This window comes from Cervus elaphus, chromosome 24 (genome assembly GCF_910594005.1).
Source record: "Cervus elaphus chromosome 24, mCerEla1.1, whole genome shotgun sequence".
Taxonomy (NCBI): domain Eukaryota; kingdom Metazoa; phylum Chordata; class Mammalia; order Artiodactyla; family Cervidae; genus Cervus; species Cervus elaphus.
In genome coordinates this window covers 61,319,233-61,338,398 of record NC_057838.1, presented here as the reverse complement: position 1 = coordinate 61,338,398, position 19,166 = coordinate 61,319,233, and the positions used below count along the sequence as shown (strand labels likewise).

The window sequence follows — 19,166 nt, the reverse complement described above, 5'->3', positions numbered from 1 at the left end:
ACAGTTCACTCTGAATGACTTACACCCCCCTTCACCGATTCCTAATTCAGGACTCCCCTACCCCTCCAGGCTGAAGCTCCTGGAGCAACTGGTGGGAGGTGGGGAAGAGCAGAGGGTGGCCACACCCACTGCTGGAAAGATACTGCGCCTGAGGCAACATAAAAGGCACTCCCTTCTCTAACCTGAATTGCCCGGAAATGAATAGACACCTTCAGAAATTATGGCACCATTCCTATGTTCCACAGTCAACATGTCTAAAAGGTAGTCAAATGGGACAAAACTGAAATAAAATGTTCCCTGCCTGGCACCGAGGCATGGGTTCTTAGGACCTCCATCCTGGCTCAGGATATTGGGAGAGACTTCTAGGGAATGGGAATAAATTTCAAGGGCCTTTCCTAGTCACCTGTTTGGGAGGGGGGAGTGGGTGCGCAGTAGTCAACAGTTGGTTCTCTGCTGCCATCATGTGGCCAAGCTGTTGACTGCCTCCAGGCTGGCATCTCTTAGGTAGCCTAGATTTTGGACAGCAGCCCTGATTTTGGATAGAGTGCCCTTTCCTCTCTCCTCATCTGCTTGGTCTGCGGGAGGGGAGCACCCAAGCCATGTCGGGGAAGTCAGCTAATGGGGCCTTGCAGTGCTGAGAACAAGTGCTTTCTCAAGGTGAATTCACAAGGCCCGGCCAAGGTTCAGCTTAAGTACCTACCCGACTGCCCTTGAAAAGAGTGCTAGCCACTTTGCCCTCTGAGCTCTCGCTTCTCTGTGAACGCTACCACAGAGAACTAGCGCCAGCCTCTTTCTCCAACCCAAAGATCATCCTGGTGGCGGCAGGGGGATCTCTCTAACCACAACATATCCAGATAACTCTGCAGCTTTAAAATATTCAATGGCTCCCCATTGCCTGAATTTTCCCTGGAGTTTGAGAACCCTGGGCCTTAAAGACTCCTCCAGCTTCACTGTAACCCAATGAACCTATCATACCAGTTTCTTTACCATTTCAGGTTTCATGCCAGGTTCATCCCTTTGCACGTTCTTCCACTAGGTTCTTCCACTAGGAACACCTTTCCTATTTGCCTGTTGTCCCTTCCTTGCTACCCAAACAGGTAAACCCCACGGTCCTAGGTGCCTATTGTCCTAGGTATATGCACTTATCTAATTGTGACTCTCTCTTCCCACCCCCACCCAGAATAGGTGCTGAACTGCAAGAAACTGGGAGCCCTACAGAGATCAGGGCAGCCAGCAGGGACACTGGGGGGGCTGACCGCTGACCCAAAAGAACACCAGCAGCTGTCAGAGACAGGTAGCCTGGCATCACCCTGGCCCCAGAGACAGGTTTGGTGCCCTGGCCAAAATTCATGGAAGTAATAAAAACAGGAAGCAGGCAAAAAAAGAGATGCAGGGCATGTGCAGTGTGAGTGGCAGCCACCAAGCCTCTGGCGGCTCCATAGGTGCTTTGAGGTCTGGGCAGGTAGCCTGCTGCCTAATCTATTCTAGTATGATCTGAGGTGAGGCCAAGGGGTGGGGCCAAGGGGAAGGGCTATGCTGCCATTTTCTGGGACAGTAAGTGAATCATTCCAGTGCATCCTTGGCCCATGCCACCCACACAGACACATTCTCTAGCATGGGTTGGTTTTAGTGGCAGAGTGTATTGGTCTGGCACTCAGACTGCATGAGGGTGATTCACTCTATAGTCTGAAGGCCATATTCTGTGGACACTATTCTCCCATAAGTATTTCTGAGGTCTTCTGCTCCCCTGGCCAATGAGATGGTTAAGCTGTGGCATAACTGGGAGAGCCTCCAGCAGGAAGATAGAGGCTTTCTGCACTGTGCCTTGGGCTCTGTCCAGAAAAGTTATCATGGTTGAGTGAATGGGGCTGAGCCTTCACTTCTGAGCCTCCTGGGATGTTCATGGTGACCCATGTAGGCTGGGCCGTGCCAGGCATCAGGGTGACTGAAGAGGGCATCGGCTGTTCTTAGGGCAGGATCCACTCCTACCACAGAGGTCAGCTGGGTCTTCTTTCAGGTTCTCCAGCTTACTCTTGAGGCCACCCTGAGGAATGTGCTGGCTGGAGGTAGGGGAGCTGAGGTGGACAGCCTTCATGGGGAAGCCTAAGCTGGGAGTTTTCCCAGAGGCCTACAGCTGCAGCAAGGCTGGACTCTGACTTTGCTTGTGCTTAACACTAGGTCACCTCCCCAAGGGCTCCCAGCCATGCCAGGGCTCCCAGCCATGCCAGGGCTCAGACCCTCCCCCCTTGGCTGTCCCCGTCTCACTTGGTGCAGCCCCTGCTGAACAACAGCAGCCCCTTAAGCAGAGCGTTGGCCAGGGCTCCCAGGTGGTTAGGTAGTCTTTCGGGGCACACAACTGGGGATCCCACCAAGGAGTGACAGGAGAGGCACCAGGGGCTCAGACTGGAGGTGGGGTGGGGCTTCGCAGGGGGTTGGAGGGGAAAGCCATCGGGGTCCCAGAGAACTCTTTACATGTGGCAGGACTCCAGCTGAATGAAAACAGCCCAGTCCAGGGGCAGACTCTGAGCACATGTGATGCTCTGCAAGGGAGGGGTAAGAGAGGCTCAGATGTGCATGTGCTAAAGCAACTATATTCCAATAAACATTTTTTAAAAAATAATAAAATCAAATAAAATAATAAGAGAATTCTATTAAAAATGTGCATGTGCCCCTGTATATGGGGAAGCACGGGCAGGGCTTAGGGAGGAGGATCCAGGGTTTGTATCTGAGTGAGAAAGGATGAATGAAGGAACCAGTGACAAGGCCCCTCAGTGTCTTCCCCAAAGCACTTTAATGCACACACCACCCCACAGTTGCTGCCTGCTGCAGCAGGGGGAGGGGGAGCAGAGAGGCCAGTGCCACCTGGAGGCTCTCACAGCTTCCACAGCCTGGTATGCCTAGGAGGGCTACGCCCACACACATTCTCATCAGTACGTGAGGGGCGTGAGGATGAAGAGGCGGTCTTCCTCTTTGCGGATCCAGCGCATGAGTTTATGGATGGCACTGACGGCCGATGCCTTGGTCCCCAGGGGGCTGTAGCACATGTAGAGCTCAAAGGCGCCCGTCACCTGGAGGAGGGGGCACAGGGTGGTCATCCAGGTTGTCTAATGACCTCGCCCAGGACCCCGAGGCAGCCTAGCCCACCCCACGGCCACCTTACCCAGGCCAGGAGGTTCTCGTTGGGGCCGGTGTAGTAGATCGTCTTCAGGGGGCGGGAGGCATTGTGGGCTCGGCTATGCAGGTACTGGTAGAGGCCTAGCAGCCGCTCCTGCTCCTCTTCACTGTCGTACGGGGCCTCAATCTCAGGGCTGGAGATAGGGGAGTGGGTTTGCAAAGGAATGACTCCCACTGGCTTCTCTGGAAATCCAGAAATGCCTATTCCTAGCCAGGGAGACCCCACCATGTGTCCTACCCTCCAGATACCATCCCACCCACGGCCAAGCCACTGTCTCCTCCCTGCTGAAGACCGCCCAGGACAGGGGTGGGGTGGGGTGGGGGTGGGGGTGGGGGTGGGCCCACCCAGACTGGAGCCCTCTTTTCCCCTCACCCCCAAGTTCATGGCAGCTTTGGGGAACCTCCCTGTGGAGAAGCCAATCCGAGTTTAGGTGTCCTAGAGAGAGTGACAGGACAGGAGGAAACTGAGTTGGGAATCCTCTGGACCCAAAAGGGGGTAACAGGAGGATAGAAGAGGCCTCATTGGGCCCCAGCCGTTCTGTTGGAGGAAGTGGAGGAGTCCTGCCTGCCGGGCTGGACCAAACTGACCCCTAAAGCAGAGTAGCTCCAGGGCCAGCGACCCAGGAGACCTCGGTGCAAGCTTCCTTCCCCGGGTGAATTGGGTATTTCAAGGCCTTCTGGGAAATGAATGAAGTAGAGAGGTCTAGGCTGATGGAGAGTAGGGTGATAGGGGGTGGGGTTCTCTAGGGTCAGAGTCAGACAGACACAGCAAGTCGGCTCATTCCCAGAGGGGTCGTCAGCTTCAGGACTGCATCAGGGCTCAGGCCCAACCGGCGCCCGCTCCCCACGCCCCTGCCTCCCTCCAGCAGCGCCCCCAAGGCCCTCCCTCACCTGGTGAAGAGTCCTGAGCTCTTTGACTTATAGAGGAAGTGGCGCAGGTCAGGGACGCCCACCTGGGCAACGCTGTAGTGGGGCGTGCGCACTGCCTCCCTGAGCGCCAGATGCGCCCCCCGCTTCCGCAGGCGCTCCTGAAAGCGGCGGCGGCAGTCAGAGACGGCAAAGAAGTCCTCGCGGTCGGTGGAGACGAGCAGCAGGCAGAGATCCGTGTCAGGTTCCAGGTAAGAGATGTGTGCGTGGAAGAAGCCGGCTGCGTTGAATTTGGGCAGGCACACTGGCGTCCAGGCCTCGCCCTCGCGGAAGGACGAGGAAGAACTTATGAGGTTGAAGAGCAGGTGCAGGTCGATGGGATGCAAGAATTGGTCCTTGCGGCGCACAAGGGCCACGAGCTGGTTGCGCGCCAGCAGGATGGAGAAGACCAGGCTGCGGGCGCGCGCCTGCTGCAGGCTGGCACTCACCACGTCGCGCACCGCCGCCGCCAGGGGCAGGCAGCGCGCCGCCCCCATCAGGAAACTGGGGTCTCGCGCCATGAGCTGCAGCAGGTTGTCCGTGATGCGCTCGGAGCCCGAGAGCAGGCGCCGAAGGTCATAGTTCTGCTTCTGCTGGAAGATGTGGCTCAGCTGCGCGCCCGTCAGCAGGCTTAGGATCTGGTAGTAGATGTAGAGCAATTCCTGAGCCAGTTCTTGCGCCGACTGCCGCGTGCGGGCCACCGCCACCAGCACCAGTGGGCTCCGGCGCACGAACACTACCTTGTAGCCATCTGATGGGGTGGATGGATGGGGGTGGCATCAGCTTCAGCCCCTTTCCCGGGAAAGCCCTCCCGGATTGGCCTGGCCCAGTACCCTCAGAGCCCCGCTTTCTCGGCTGGAGCTTGTCACTTTCCTCTGCGCGCGTGCGTGCGTGCGTGCGTGCGTGTGTGTGTGTGTGTGTGTGTGTGTGTGTGTGTGTGTGTACTGAGTCGCTTCAGTCGTGTCTGACTCTTGCGACCCCACGGACTGTAGCCAGCCAGGTTCTTCTGTCCATAGGATTTTTCAGGCAAGAATACTGGAGTGGTTTGCCATTTCCTTCTCCAGGGGATCTTCCTAACTCAGGAATCCAACCCAGGTCTCCTGCACTGCAGGCAGATTCTTTACTGACTGAGCTACCAGGGCGTCAGCTTCATAGACTGGGACCACCTAAAACGCAGGAAGCACTTCAGGACAGTGTGTTTACACATTCTTGGGATTTCCCTGGTAGTCCAGTGGTTAAGATTCTGCCCTTCCACTGCAGAGGACTTGGGTTCCATCCCTGGTTGGGGAACTAAGATCCCATATGCCCTACAGTGTGCCAAAAAAAGAAATTAATTTTTAATAAATTAAAATGAAAATAGAAAAAAAGGCATAAAAATTGAAAGAAAAACATTTTTTTTTTTTTAATTAAAAGAAACCCCTCAAAGAAACAAACAAAACCCACACTTTCTTGGGCTAAGTTAAGTGGCAAGAGCTGGGTGGACTCAAGACCTGCGATTTTTTGGTCACCTCCCCAGGATTCTTGCTCTAAGGGCAAAGTCCATGTGCAAACCACCTTTGAACCTCACAACAGCTCTATGAGGCAGTCAGTGTTGTTTCCCTGTGTTCCCAGATGAGGACCTGGGGCTCACTGAGGTGGAGGGACTTGGTCACACAGTATATCCCAGCCCTCTAGTCCCTGGGGGTCCAAAACCTGCTGTGAATGAACTGTGTGGCCAGGGAGACCTCCCAGCACCCCCTCCAGGGGGCTCACCTGCATGGATGGAACGGATGGCATTCTTGTCAGCCTCTAGGAAGGACACCAGGGCCACCATGACACCCATGGTGCTGGAAAGTGCCTCCTCGGACCCGTAGCGGGAGTACACAGGCTTCCCCGCCTCACTCAGCACAAAGACATGCTTCTGGTGCCGTCGCCAGGCCTCGGCAGCCTCTTCCTCATCCCCTTCGCCAGCGCCGTCCCTTGGGGGCTCTGTGGCTGGTCGCCTGGCCGCCCCTGGGGACTCTGGCCAGTCCTCAGAGCTTCCTGGAAGCATCTCCTCCTGCAGGTCTCGGGCGACACCCGTCAGCTGGGTGCTCAACTCACTGAAGTCCTGGCTGATCTGACGCATGTCTGTAGCCAGAGGTGGGGGACCCCCGGCACCCTCCTTGGGGCTCTCCCCAGAAGCTGCCCCATCCTCTGATTCAGTCAGGTCCTCGTAGGAACGGGCATGGACGAACATGGCACCCTCCTGTCCGGCACCTGCCAGCCAAAAGCACTGGAGCTTAGAGTGGTACCTGCTGGCCCACCGACTTACCAGCACGGCGCCCCATACAGTACTCTAGCTTGACTGCCTGTCATGATGAGGCAAGCCACTGCTCCCTCCGCTGTAGTCTGCTACAAGTCATGTGACTTACAGCTCATCGGTCTCCTCCCATCACACTGGGAGTAAGACCCAAAGCCCTCCAGGCTGAGATGGTGGCTGGTATCTACCTGTCCCTCTCTCATCTCACAGTCCCTCGCCCTCTGCTCTTTGAATACCCTCACCTACCTCAGGGCCTTTGCATCTCCTGTTCCCTCTGCCAGGAAGCCTCTCCCACCTCCTCCCAGGCCAGCTCTCCCATCACACTTCAGCTCTCAGCAAAGATGTTAGTTGTCATCTGACCCCTAGCCCCAAGCACTCTATCATATACCCACTCCTTGACTTCTCATGGGGCACCTATCAGCTATTGCCCTTCTCCACAACTGCAGTGGAGTTCCCCCTCAAGGGCAGGAATCTGGTTGTTCATCACTGTGCCCAGTATCTCACCCTGTGTGTGGAATACCCGCTGTGTTCAGTGAATCTCTCTCCTTGGGAGATGCCTCCCCAAGCCCATGCAGGGACCCATGGCTCTGAACCCCCTCCAGTGGAATGCTCTCACTAGCCTGCAGCTCCTCCAAGGCAGAGACCAGGTTGATCTTCCTTTACTGAGGTTTTTTTTTTTCTGGTACAGAAGAGTTCAAGAGTTAAGTCTTGAGTCTCTATTATGAGTTCAGCACTGTACCAGGCATCAGGGTACCACACAGGTACCCACAGCTCTGTGCTCAAAGAGCTCCCGATCTTGTGGATGAGAGAGATGGGCAACACCTAGACACGTAAATACAATCCCGATAAAACTAGTATGTGCACAGTGTGGTCAGAGCAGGCCTCTCTTGTGAGGAGATCTCACTTAAGGTGAGAGCTGAGGGAGGCAGAGGGAGCCAGGGAGGGACCTGCAGACCCAGGAAAGAGGAGGAAAGCCCACATGGGCAGTCAGACTGCACAGGGCAAATGGCACAATATGAAGTGGAGAGGAAGGCCAGAAGTGGACTGAGCCTGGATCCCTCTAGTATCCCCAGCTCATGACAAATAGCCAGTGAGGGAGTGAAGACATGCATGAATGAGTAGGAGCAAAAGAGTGGCTGGGAATCGAGACTGCCCAGGAGGCTGCTCTGGCTGTGAGCTGGCTGGGGCTGCCTGAGGACCCTGCCTGTACCTGGCTCCATCCCCTGGGCCAGTCCTGGCGTGGGGCTCTCTGCTCTGTCCACATTCTGCCCATCGGAAGGCGCCAACGTGCCATCGGGGCCTTCGCTGCTTCTCTTCCTCTGCATGTCAGCGGCCATCCTTTGGGCTCTCCTGTGGAGCAAACAAAGGCATCACTGAGGGCAAGGTGCTCATGGCAGGGGTCACTCACAATTAACTGTGGTTGAGTACAGAAAAGTACCCCTCACCAGGACCCAGGTAACTCAGACCTCTAGGGAATGAGTTCTGAATATGCCCTTCGAAAAAAGTGTGCCCTTCTTTTTATGATTATGAAAGGAAGAACACAGGATATCTATTCACTGTAGAAAACTTGGAAAATAGAAAAAAAAAAAGGAATGTCACCACTGCCCCACCATTCAGGGTCTCTCACTGTTCACATTTTAGTATATTTCTTTCTAGTCTTTTAAAAAAATTTTTTTATTAAAAAAAAAATTTATTTATTTGTCCATGCCCTGTGCCATGTGAGATCTAGATCCCTGACCGGGGATCGAACCCATGCCCCCTGCATTGGAAGCACAGAGTCCTAACCATTGGACTAAACATTGGGAATTCCCTCTACTCTTTTTTAAAACAATGAATATAAAATGTTAGTTGTTTATTTATTTATCTACAAACTGATACTAGCAGCTAACCCCCCTGAATGCCACAGTAGCATGCTAAGTTTATGTGGACTTTTATCTAATCCTTATCACTCCTCTCTGACAGGCACTCTTGTCAGGCTAGCTTTACAGATGAAGGAACTGAGGCTGAGAGAGTGTAAGCACTCAATGTCGCGACAGGAAAGAAGCGCTGGAGGTGGGAACTGAAACCATTCTGTATCCTGATATTTTCCCTGATACATCCTACCATGAATACTTCTCAATTCAAAACCGATCAGTTTCTTTTGATATTTAAGCGCTAACAAAGAAGTGAGTCAGAGCAAGCCGGCTTGTCTTCAGGCCTGAGCCTTGTTTTTCCACTTGCGTTTTGTATCTATTGAATCTGGCACCAGGGCTCCCCTTTCCAGTCAAAACCAGCTACGGACATGTGGGTCCTCAGTGCCCATTTGATGGACACCGAGGACAGATGCAGCCTGGTCCCTCAGTCCTCCTGCAGCCTCAGAGTCAGGGGGATGTGGCTGAGAGCGGATGTCAGGGTTAACGAAGTTGGGTGGGCTCACTGAGGCTCAGCCTCTATGGCCCTGAATGACAGGCTGAAGGGTCTTCATTTGGCAGGCAACATACCATCTACAGGAGACAGGTTCCATCTGAGGCATTGACCCTTTAGGGGAGACAGATCTGGCTGGCTGGGCTAGAAGGGCAGCAGAGATCAGCCAGGGACTCACGAGGTAGGCACTGCAGGCAGGCCCGGGGCCTGGGCAGGGTTGGTGTCAGTGTGAGCACACTGCCTCTGCCTCTCCTGGGGCAGAGTCCACAGGGAATAACTGAGACTTGTCCCTTTACTAGCTCTGTCACCTTGGGCAAATGACCCCAGCCTGAGTCTGGCATGAAGTAGGTGCTCAAAAACTTTCATGAAAAGAGTGATTTCAGGGACGCAGCATCACCATCACTAGCATTGGTGTATCTCCAGCTTATCTGTGTCTCAGACCTCTCTCTCTGACCAACCTCTTGACCCAAAGAACTGATTTTCAAGCTCTTCTTCTTGTCATCTTTGTGGTAAGCCACGGGATCCTTTCTTCAAATTAATCTTTTACAGAAATTCAATGTGCAGGACAGACTGACAGGGAGGCAGGGGCCAGAGACTGGCCTGATGGCCACTCCCACACTGCTCCTGGAGCACCACGGACTAAGAGGGGGGACCACTGGCCAACAGCATCACCCCATACAGAGTGTGCTCTGAGTAACCATCAAAGGAAGTTTCTTTGGGAGAACATCTACTTTTGGGGATTTTCTAGGCCCATCCAAGCCTGTCCACCAGGACAATCAAGAGTGATGGTTCCCAGCGAGGGTCAGAGCCCAGAAGACCAAGATGTTGGCCACCTTGTTTGACAAAAGGCCAGAGTAACTAAGAAGCTGCATGGCCTCAACAGAAACCTGGGGAGGCGTCCAGAAAGGTCTCCTTTGAAACTGAGACCAAGAGAAGCAAGCCAAAACAGGCCAAAACAGCCACCGCAACACCACAGAGCCCGGGGCAGTGGATGGAAAGGCAACTAGAGCATGTCCAGGTCTTGAGCAAGAAGACACAGCCTATACCGGGAACCCTGTAGACCATTTTTCCACGAGCTAACTTAAAAGTCAGCGTGGGGTCTGCATTGTTGTATAAAGAGAGTGACTGCAGACAGATGAGTCTGTCCAGATGCAGGCGGAGGGGAAGCCAGGGCTTTTGGACCTGGCTCCGTAGATGGAGACCTAGACTGGGATGTGCCTTTTTCTAAGGAGAGGGTCCAGAAGCATTGCTTTAAGCGCACATGCCCCGCGTTTCTATGTGTACTCACTTGCCCACTCCCCAAGTCAATACCTTCACATCATCTCTCTTCTCAAGCTTCCATCATCTTCTCCCATGCTCACTCTCGGCTCTATCAGTGAGAACCTTCCTTCTAGTTCACTGAGGAAACTGAAGTCACAAAGAGAAATTCCAAGATGCCCACCACCAAGGAAACTGAAGTCACAAAGAGAAATTCCAAGATGCCCACCACCACCTCACCTTACCTGCCAGACTCTGCCTTCCTTCTTCTTGCTGAAGAAGAGCTATCCTGGCTTCACTGAGGGCTAACGCCTCCACTCCAGCCTATCTCACCCACCCAAGCATATGGCTTCAGCAGCTGTCGCCTCCCCCTCAGATCATCAGTGTTCCCTTCTTCCCTATCCATCAGCAATAGACTGTATTTCAATTTTAAAAAAAAAGTTAAATGACAAAAAAAAATAAGTGGGCAACAGATACAAAGTTATTGATTGCGGACAGAATGTCCAACTTTCATGAAACAGATTACTGATGTTCAGGGAGAACCACCCGCAATCAGAATCTGACCACATCTTATCACCTCCACCACTACCACACTGGTCCAAGCCAACATGATCTCTCTGGCAGATGGTTGCCACGGTCTTCTAACTAGCCTCCCCACTTCTGTCCTTGCCCTTGGAGAGTCTGTCCTTCTCACAGTCCATAAAGTGATTGGTTTGAAACAGAAGTCAGGCCATGTAATTTCTTTGCTCACAACTCTTTAACAGTCATACCTGACCCAGTGACAAAGCCAGCTTCTTCACAGTGGTGCACAAGAACCACTGTCCACACGTGCTTCCCCAGACTACCACCCCCAAGTACTTCTTCGACCTCATCTCCTATTCTTGCCCCTACTCGCTCTGCTTCAACCCAGCTTCACTGACTTCATGGCTTTCCTTAAGTATAATGTAGCTTCCCTGGTGGCTCAGCAGTAAAGAATCTGCCTGCCAATGCAGAAGACGCGGGTTCTATCCCTGGATTGGGAAGATTGCCTGGAGAAGGAAATGGAAACCCACTCTAGTGTTCTTGCCTAGAAAATCCCATGGACAGAGGAGCCTGGTGGACTATAATCCATGCGGGTCACAAAGAGTCCGACACAATTTTGTGACTAAACAGCAACAACAAGTATAGTGTAAACGTAATTCCTGAGTATTCTTTCACTTCAGAACTTCGCTCTTGCTGAACTTTCTAGTATATGTGCTGCCGAAGCGAGCACTCTTGCTGAACTTTCTGCATGGACCATACTGTGCAACTTTTCTCCTGCCCTCCGCCTCACCTATTTCACTACTTGGGCAAATATCTACATGAGTCACTCTGTCACTTCCTGTGGGTTGATACTCAAGAGGTACCTTATCAGAGAGGTTTTCCCAGAATATCCTGGATTCTTATTTCCCTAGCCCTATTTTTTTTTCTACATCGAAGGTCACCCCGTGAGCTATCACAAAATGTCAGCTCCATAGGCAGGAGGATTTTAATTAACACTTGTCAGATAAATAACTTTGGAAGGGAGAAGGTGAAAGATCCTCAAAAAACACCAGCTCCCATGTAGCCTCAGGAGACTCCAGCCTGTGGGGAAGACTTGTACTCAGTGTTCGAGGAAAAAATGGCTCTGGAGTCGGAGGGACCAGGATTAACCTGACTTGATTTTATAAGTTTCAGCTTTCTTACCTATGAAATGAGGATGATGATAGCATTGATTCACTGGGTTGTGTGAGGATTAAATGAGATAAGGCATGTAATTCGGTTACTCTGAGACAGAGTAGGCATGTACACACTCAGCTATCTTTAGCATATCATGATTATTCTTAGTTAACATTCTGACCGTGTGCACCTGCACTTATACACAGGTCCAGTGGTCTCTGGAATATAAATTAGTTCTTAGAGATTGCTCATCCAGAGTCAGGCCTTCAGTGAACAGGCCTGGGAAAATGTGCTTCTGACCTCATGAAGCTAGGTGGGCTCTGACCTGAAATGACCCATCTGTGATGCTGGGAGAAAGAGATGCCTTTGGGCCTAGGGCTGGGATTTCCTCCAGGCTCACTGGTTCTCCATCCTCAAGTGGTGGGACAGACCATTGGTTCTCTGCTGCTCCCAGAAATCTCTCCCAAGTTGAACTCCTTTCCACCACATGCTCTTCCCACTGACCCCACTGGACTTCAGGTAACTGAGCTGAGTACCAGCATAGCTGAGTACTACTCAACATGGTACCTGAATGGAGTGAGGGCAGGGTCAGCTGGCTGGGGCTAGTGTACACCTCATTCCTAACAGTTCCCCAACCACTTGAGATCATGCAGTACCTCAAGATCTCCAAGGCCAATCTGGGGATCCAGTCAAAAGCCCTGAAGAAACAAACAGTTCTCTGGACATTTAACACAGGAAAAAACTAAGCAGAGAGGGTGGATGACTCACAGCAAACCCCACCCCAAACCCTATTGGAGCCATAACCTGTGTGGCAGAAGCTCCTGGGTTGCTGAAGCAGTTAAATAAGAGAGGTCTCTTGGAAATAGTCTCAGAGTCTCCCATGGGGCCCCTTCTCTGGAGGCCTCTCCAGAAGCCCCCAGGGCTTGCCATTTTCCCCAGTAGCGCTCTGCTGTGCCTTTGAGCAATGTCACCAAACAAGTTAGCTCAATGAGTCCTTCTGGTATGCCTCCCTCCTCTAGCTGCCTGGTCTGGAGAGTGGGAGGGCCTGGCAAGAACCCTTCCCTATTGGCTCCCTAGCACTCTTGCTCCCTTTTCCTGCTTAGATAGTGCCCTAATCTGCCTTGATGCTTGGGAAGTGGGCTGTCTGGGACGATGGTGCCAGGGTGCTTGGATGTGTGGCAGACAGGGTCCAGGTCAGGCTCTGCTGTAGCTGCTTCAGCAGGAAGTCTACTCCATGGTGAGAGTATAGCCTGGTACTTGCCACTGCTGGTGGCCACTCCCCTCTCTGACAAAGGCTGCTCACCCTCCCGCAGCAAACTCGAGTCCAGAAAGGGGTGGCTCACCAGGTACAAGAGGCAGCTTGGTTATCTGAGCCAGGGCACCCGTGAGAGCAAAGTCCCAAGCCGCAAGACACCTTCAGGAGCTGCCTGCTCACCCCACAGTCAACCTCTGCCAATCTCTGAGAGTACTCTGCCCAGCCGAATCTGTGTGCGTTAAGTGTGGGCGGGTACTCCTTGGCCACTGCCCACTATAGGACTTTGCCCTTCCAGCCAAAGGAAGAGCTCCAGGCCTCGCTTTTGTATTCCCCAGCTGGGAACCGGCTAAGGGACCCTAGAGAGACCCAGTCCTCCTACCGCAAATAGCAACGTAGACGGTAGGGGCCCCGTCTTCAAGCCCCTCCCTCCAAAGATGACAGCTCTCCAGACTCTCGGCACCCCCAGGCCACGTGGGTTGGCAGTCGGACTCACCTGTTTCTCGGGGAAGGGGGTAGGGGAACACACAGATTGCCGGTCACTGCCCTCTGCCGGACCCCCGGGAGGGCACGGGTATCCGGCCGGGCCCCGACTGATGGCTCAGGTTCGCAGGACCACGGCCCCCTGCGGACGCAGACATGGCCACGGCGCAGGCCACCACTCCCTCCCACCGCCCCTTGCCGATTGCCGGTTCAGGAAGACAGCACTCGCCGGCCTCTCGCGGCGGAGGCCCGGCTCCAGTCGCTGGGCCTGGTCCTGCCCGCCCCTGGTGTGCATTATGGGAAATGTAGTCCGCAGTGCACGGCTGCCGCGGGGCGGGGAGGGTCGCGGGTCTGGGCAGGGGCCGGGGCGGGGCCTGACCCAGGACAGGGGTGGCCGCACCCCGCTCCGCCTTCTGCAGGGTCCCAGCCAAGCCCAGGCACCTCCCCAAACCCAAAGCCCGGGGTGGACCGCAAGCCCAAACTCCCCAGCCCCTGTGCCTGAGCCAACAAGAGGTTTACTTCGAGGAAAAGAGACTTTCTTTCCTCCCTAGCGTAGTTTCCTCCACTAATTGTGGAAGGACAGTGCAAGTTTGGGGGCTGGATAAATGTCATAAGTGAGCCCGGCCACACTGGCTGTAAAGGATGTGTAGGCACACGGTTTGACGTTAAAAGGACATCTTTTCAATCACATTTTAATATATGAGTCTCTAGAATGGTAGTTCTCAATTCTGTACACAGAATGACCCGGAGAACTTAAAACACACAAATGCCTGGAACTTTTGATTTAATTGGATTGGGATGGACTCACACATCCATATCTTTTTTAAAAACTTCCTGGGTGATTTGCCAGGGTAAGGAAACTCTCCTACGAACATTTGTAATTTCCCAGATGCAAAGTGATTAAAAAAACAAAAAAGGACAACATAAAGATTTCCCAACAATTTTATTTTTGGAGAGTACTTTAAAGAAATCAAATTAGGGATTAACAACGATACTACTCATGTGTCTCTGAAGCAATTAAATTACTTAATAGCCTCATGGTTAATTCACCCAACAGTTTAGGGATGAAGGAAAAAGTCCGAAGTCACTCCTCTGATTATCCCTGTTGCTCCAAGCACCCTAATGCAAGTGTCCTGTCTCCATCTCAGTCCTACACTGGAACTGGGGGAGCCCTGCCCCCTGGGCTTTTCTCACAGTCTTAGACAGCTGCCACTTTGAGCCCACATCCAAAACTGGACTGTGACGGGCACTGTGACAAAGCTGTGGCCTCTTACGAGAGATGGCTTTGCTCAGGGCTATTAAACCCATGCACGCAGTTTAAGGGAAGCGTTCTCCCCCCTTTCAGTTAAGAATATGTGAGAAAATGCCCGATTTCTTAACTATCTGTTCCCCTGGAAAGGAAAGAAGAGGCGTCTTTCCAAGTCTTCACAGGTCACTCAGTAATTTTTCTCCTCATTGGCTCAGGAGGACAGGCTTCCTCCCTTAAAGTAGGTATCACTGATATAGTTTTACTCTCATTAATCCTGCCATATTACAAGAGTATAAGCCAAGAAGATCTCATAGTCTCTGATCTGAACAGAAATATGCTGACTACATTCCATTAACCAGAAGTTGCAGCCCATAGAATTGATCCCCAAAGAAGACAAATTTAAAGATTTCTAACATACCCAACCAACCACAACCGTCTCCGTGTGACCTCAGGGTTTCTTTGAGTCTCACTCTTGCTTTCAAGCACATCAGCTCTATCAGATAGAACCACTGTCACTTGGAAGTATTGTATCTCCTTAGCCAAGCAAGTGACCATATACCCCATGAGCGTCTAACACTTGAGCGTACGTCACTCAATGGACTTCCCTAGCGGTCCAGTGGCTAAGATTCTGAGCTCCCAATGTAGGGAGCCCAGGTTCAATCCCTGGTTAGGGAACTAGATACCACATGCTGAAACTAAAGATCCTGCATACTGCAACAAAGATCAAAGATCCATGTGCCACGACTAAGAACTGGCACAGTCAAATAAAATAAACAGATATTAAAAATATAATTCTCTTAAAAAAAAAGCCTCTGTTGTAATCTACCTATTGACCTATATTTGACTATTGGGACAACCCTTCCTAAATGTCACTTTTGCTGATAGAATTACAAAGAAATAAATCTAGGTCTTTTGGGATAATAGCACTTGTCAATTCTGTGATGGCTCTGTGGCACTGTATGACACTGCTTTAAGCCTTGGGCTTGGCCACAAACACCAGGCTACCCTGCACATCCAGGTCAGGGGCTCCTTAAAATCTCAGCTTTCTGTTTTGTCCAGGCCTGTGATTTGCATGGACCCAGTGTGTCATCTCTACAGCAGCAGTAATGAGGACTAGTTGTAAGTAACTAAGTGTTACCCGCTCAGTTATATCTGACTCTTTGCGACCCTATGGACCACAGCCCACCAGGCTCCTCTGTCCATGGAATTCACCAGGCAAGAATACTGGAGTGGGTTGCCATTCCTCTCTCCAGGGGATCTTCCCCACCCAGGGATCAAACCTGGCCCTCCCGCATTGCAGGCAGATTCTTAACCATCTGAGTCACCAGGAGGAAGCACAAAGGTAAAAGACCTCTGTTCTTCCACAGATTCCCTTTTTTTTTTTTTTTTCCCGTAACTGGAGTGGACATTTCAGAACCTGAGGTGCTGTGAAGAGGTTGCAGCTGAAGTGAAAAGGCCCGATTGTATACAGAGGCTGAGATCTGTTCCAGCCTTGTTGCTGTCTTGCTGGTGTGACTCAGGGCAAATTCTTCAATGACTCTTGCAGCATCTTCAGCAGTTTCCCCCTCCTACAAACACAAGATTATATAATACGAAGTATTCTGAACTAATAATAAGAATGGCAGTCCTTTCCTGTAAATTTCAAAGAGGTTTTCCTTCCTGCCTTTATTGCTTTTGCAGTTCCTGGTAAAGCAACTGTCTCTCCTAATCTGCTGGAAAATTTCATCTGTTGTCCTTGTATCATCTATATCTGTCGTCCTTGTATCATCTATATCTCTCCTGGTTCCTGTCTCTCATTCTAACATTTGATCAAGTCTCTGCTTTCAGTGTTGAAGAGTCATGGCCCCAAGTGTGATCAAGGCAGCAATGAACCACAGGCAGCAGAGCGGCCTTCCTCTTTGCTGGGTTCATCTGTGTGAGAATTTTAGGGGCTGAAAGTGAGCCAACCCACCTCTACAACTGGATGTTGTACTCTCCATTCTGGATGAGGGCGCTGTTCTGGATCAGCTCTTCTAAACAGTTCATACTTTTTGGTCTTAGGTAGTATTAACAGCCTTACAAGTACTATGGGCCAGTGTACGTTAAAAACAAAACAAAACAAAAAACAACCAGATGCTTCCTCTGAAAACCCTCCATTATCACCCTAAGGAAAAGGGGAAAGTTGTCAAGAGCATGAGCCCTGGAGTAGGACTGACCTGAGTTGGAATCCCCCCACCTTCTACTTTCGAGCTGCAGCAAGTTAATCTTTCTGGGCTTTGGTTTCCATAACTACAAAAGGGGATATCATATGGTTACTCTGAAGATTACATGAGATAATGAAGGGTCAGCACAAGGCCAGGAGCAAAGTTGTGATGAAGGGTTGCAATTATTATTGCCCAAGGAGAGTGGGCATAGGCAAAAATAATTAGTTCCTTCATATGTTTACCTCTTGGAAGGACAAAGTACTATCTGATAAAGGAGCGATCCACCAATAATGGCCCAGTTTGGGAAGCAAAGTTCTGTGTAGGTGTTCTTCCTCTTCCCTGAAACCTGTTAGTGCTGGTGTGCCCCAGGACTCAGGGCTGAACTCTGCTCTCCAGTCTGTAACTCACTCCTTCATTCGCAAAGCCATCTCATCCAGGCCCAAGGCTTTAGGTACCAGCAGCAGTGATGTTTATACCTCTCAGATTTGCATCTCTAACCCTGACCTTTACTTTGAACTCTAGGCAAATGTAGCCACTTGCCAACTCCACAGCTTGTCTCAGTTCAGTTCAGTTCAGTCGCTCAGTCATGTCCAACTCTTTGCGACCCCATGAATTGCAGCACACCAGGCCTCCCTGTCCATCACCAACTCCCGTAGTTTACTCAAACTCATGTCTATCAAGTTGGTGATACCATCCAACCATCTCATCCTCTGTAGTCCCCTTCTCCTCCTGCCCCCAATCCCTCCCAGCATCAGGGTCTACTAGGCATCAAAAACAACCTACCGAAAACTGAGCTGCTCCTCTTCCTGCCAAAATTGCTCTTCCCACATTCTTCCATCTTTCCAGGCAGTCTCTTAACCAGCTGGCCTGCTTCTGCCCTTTTCACCTTCAGCCTATTCTCCACACAGAAGCCAGAGGGATCCTATTTACCTGGAAATCATGATATTATTCTGTTTAGAGCCTCCCAACAGCTTTCCATCTCCCTCCTTACGGAAACCAACTCCTTTGAGCAGAGACCATATATCTTGTTTAGTTTGTCACCTGTCTTCGATAGCCATTCCCACTCCCATCGCCACCAGAGCAGCAAAGTTTATCAGCCTTGTTCAAGCTCCTGTAACGCCAGCACCGGATCCAGTGCCTGGCACAGAGCAGGTGCTTCATGAAGTTCTTGAATGAATGACTTCCAGACAAGGTGCCTGAAAAGTGGAAAAGTAACTTTAAGGACTACTTAACCCAACAATCTCTTTTCTCTACAGATAAGGATTACTTTATTTTAGAATAATTTATAGGCTTTTCTTGCAGCAGACTTCTTTGATTCCATGATGTTGAATTCAGGCTCTATAATCAGGTTACCTTCCCTGAGGGGCCACTGTCTGAGGATACTGGGTAGCTGGAATCAGCAAGCATTTCAACAATGTACAATCCACTTGGAAGCTTGGAGCTGGCCATTTGAAGAACATTAGCTGTGAGAAGATTCTGGACGTGAGCTGCACACTGAAAGCTGTGCTGCCCCGTTTCCCACATTGTTGATCTGCAGATACCTTCCAGTTCCTCTGGGACCTTGCTCAAATCACTCTTGGCCAGATTTATGGCCCGTGAGCTAGCAAGGCCTCCTGGAAACTGAGTGAAATTTCCTTTATAGGTAGCGCTACTAAACCTTTAAGACAGATGATACCCACCAGTGTATCTGTGAATAGCACTGAAGATTAAATCAGATAATGAAGGGTCAGCACAAGGCCAGGAGCAGAGTTGTGATGAAGGGTTGCAATTATTATTGCCCAAAGAGAGTGGGCATAAGGCAAAAATAATTAGTTCCTTCATATGTTTACCTCTTTGAAGGACAAATTACTACTACCCACCAGTGATATTCTTGAGCTGGGAATGCCTAATTTGAAAACCCATCAGAAGGAAAAGAGGACGAGCGAGTGATTACTGCTCCTCTATCTTATGGGAGGGTCGGGAGCCAGGCTCTTGTGTGGGCCACAAACTCCTGCCCCGGAAGGCTTAGGGCGGAAAAGGCTCCCTTCCATTTCCTTCACATTAACGGAGAATAGGTCCTTTTTAAGCTAGGCAGGCCAAGGTCCTGTCCGCACTCTGGCGGGGAGCAAATCTCGAGAAAGCCAAGCCACCCACAGACTGCACGCTTTGCTCACACTCTTAAGAGCGAAAGAAGACGAGCGGCGGTGGGCTAAGGGCCAAACCACAACCCCCAGCAGGCCCAGCGGACCGGGGCCGGGAAGCGCACCCTCCCATTGGACGTGGGCAATAGCGTGCCCCCACTCCCCGCCCCCGCAGGCAAGC

At 51.5% G+C, this 19,166-nt stretch overlaps 1 protein-coding gene and 1 long non-coding RNA gene across 2 annotated transcripts; both read right to left on the bottom strand.

Moving 5' to 3' along the window:
* Positions 1-2,768: 2,768 nt before the first annotated feature.
* MON1A (MON1 homolog A, secretory trafficking associated) lies at positions 2,769-13,720 on the bottom strand. Its single transcript, XM_043886587.1, has 6 exons — positions 13,447-13,720; positions 7,572-7,711; positions 5,833-6,318; positions 4,066-4,831; positions 3,161-3,308; positions 2,769-3,068 (listed from the first exon to the last, which is right to left on the bottom strand). The coding sequence occupies exons 2-6, from the start codon at positions 7,696-7,698 to the stop codon at positions 2,928-2,930; spliced, it is 1,668 nt and encodes a 555-aa protein (XP_043742522.1). The 5' UTR covers positions 7,699-7,711; positions 13,447-13,720; the 3' UTR covers positions 2,769-2,927.
* A 651-nt stretch (positions 13,721-14,371) lies between these two features.
* On the bottom strand, positions 14,372-19,157 carry LOC122682559. Its single transcript, XR_006337422.1, has 3 exons — positions 17,907-19,157; positions 17,649-17,795; positions 14,372-16,250 (listed from the first exon to the last, which is right to left on the bottom strand). It is a non-coding gene; the product is annotated as an uncharacterized LOC122682559 (long non-coding RNA).
* Positions 19,158-19,166: the final 9 nt, after the last annotated feature.

Bases quoted from the DNA above. Each gene is read 5' to 3' on its own strand.
- MON1A (XM_043886587.1), bottom strand. From the start codon at position 7,698: ATGGCCGCTGACATGCAGAGGAAGAGAAGCAGCGAAGGCCCCGATGGC. The intron at 4,832-5,832 runs GTGAGCCCCCTG...CCACCCCATCAG, and splicing joins CATCCGTTCCATCCATGCAG to ATGGCTACAAGGTAGTGTTC. The intron at 3,309-4,065 runs GTGAGGGAGGGC...CCCTATCTCCAG, and splicing joins AGCTCAGGACTCTTCACCAG to CCCTGAGATTGAGGCCCCGT.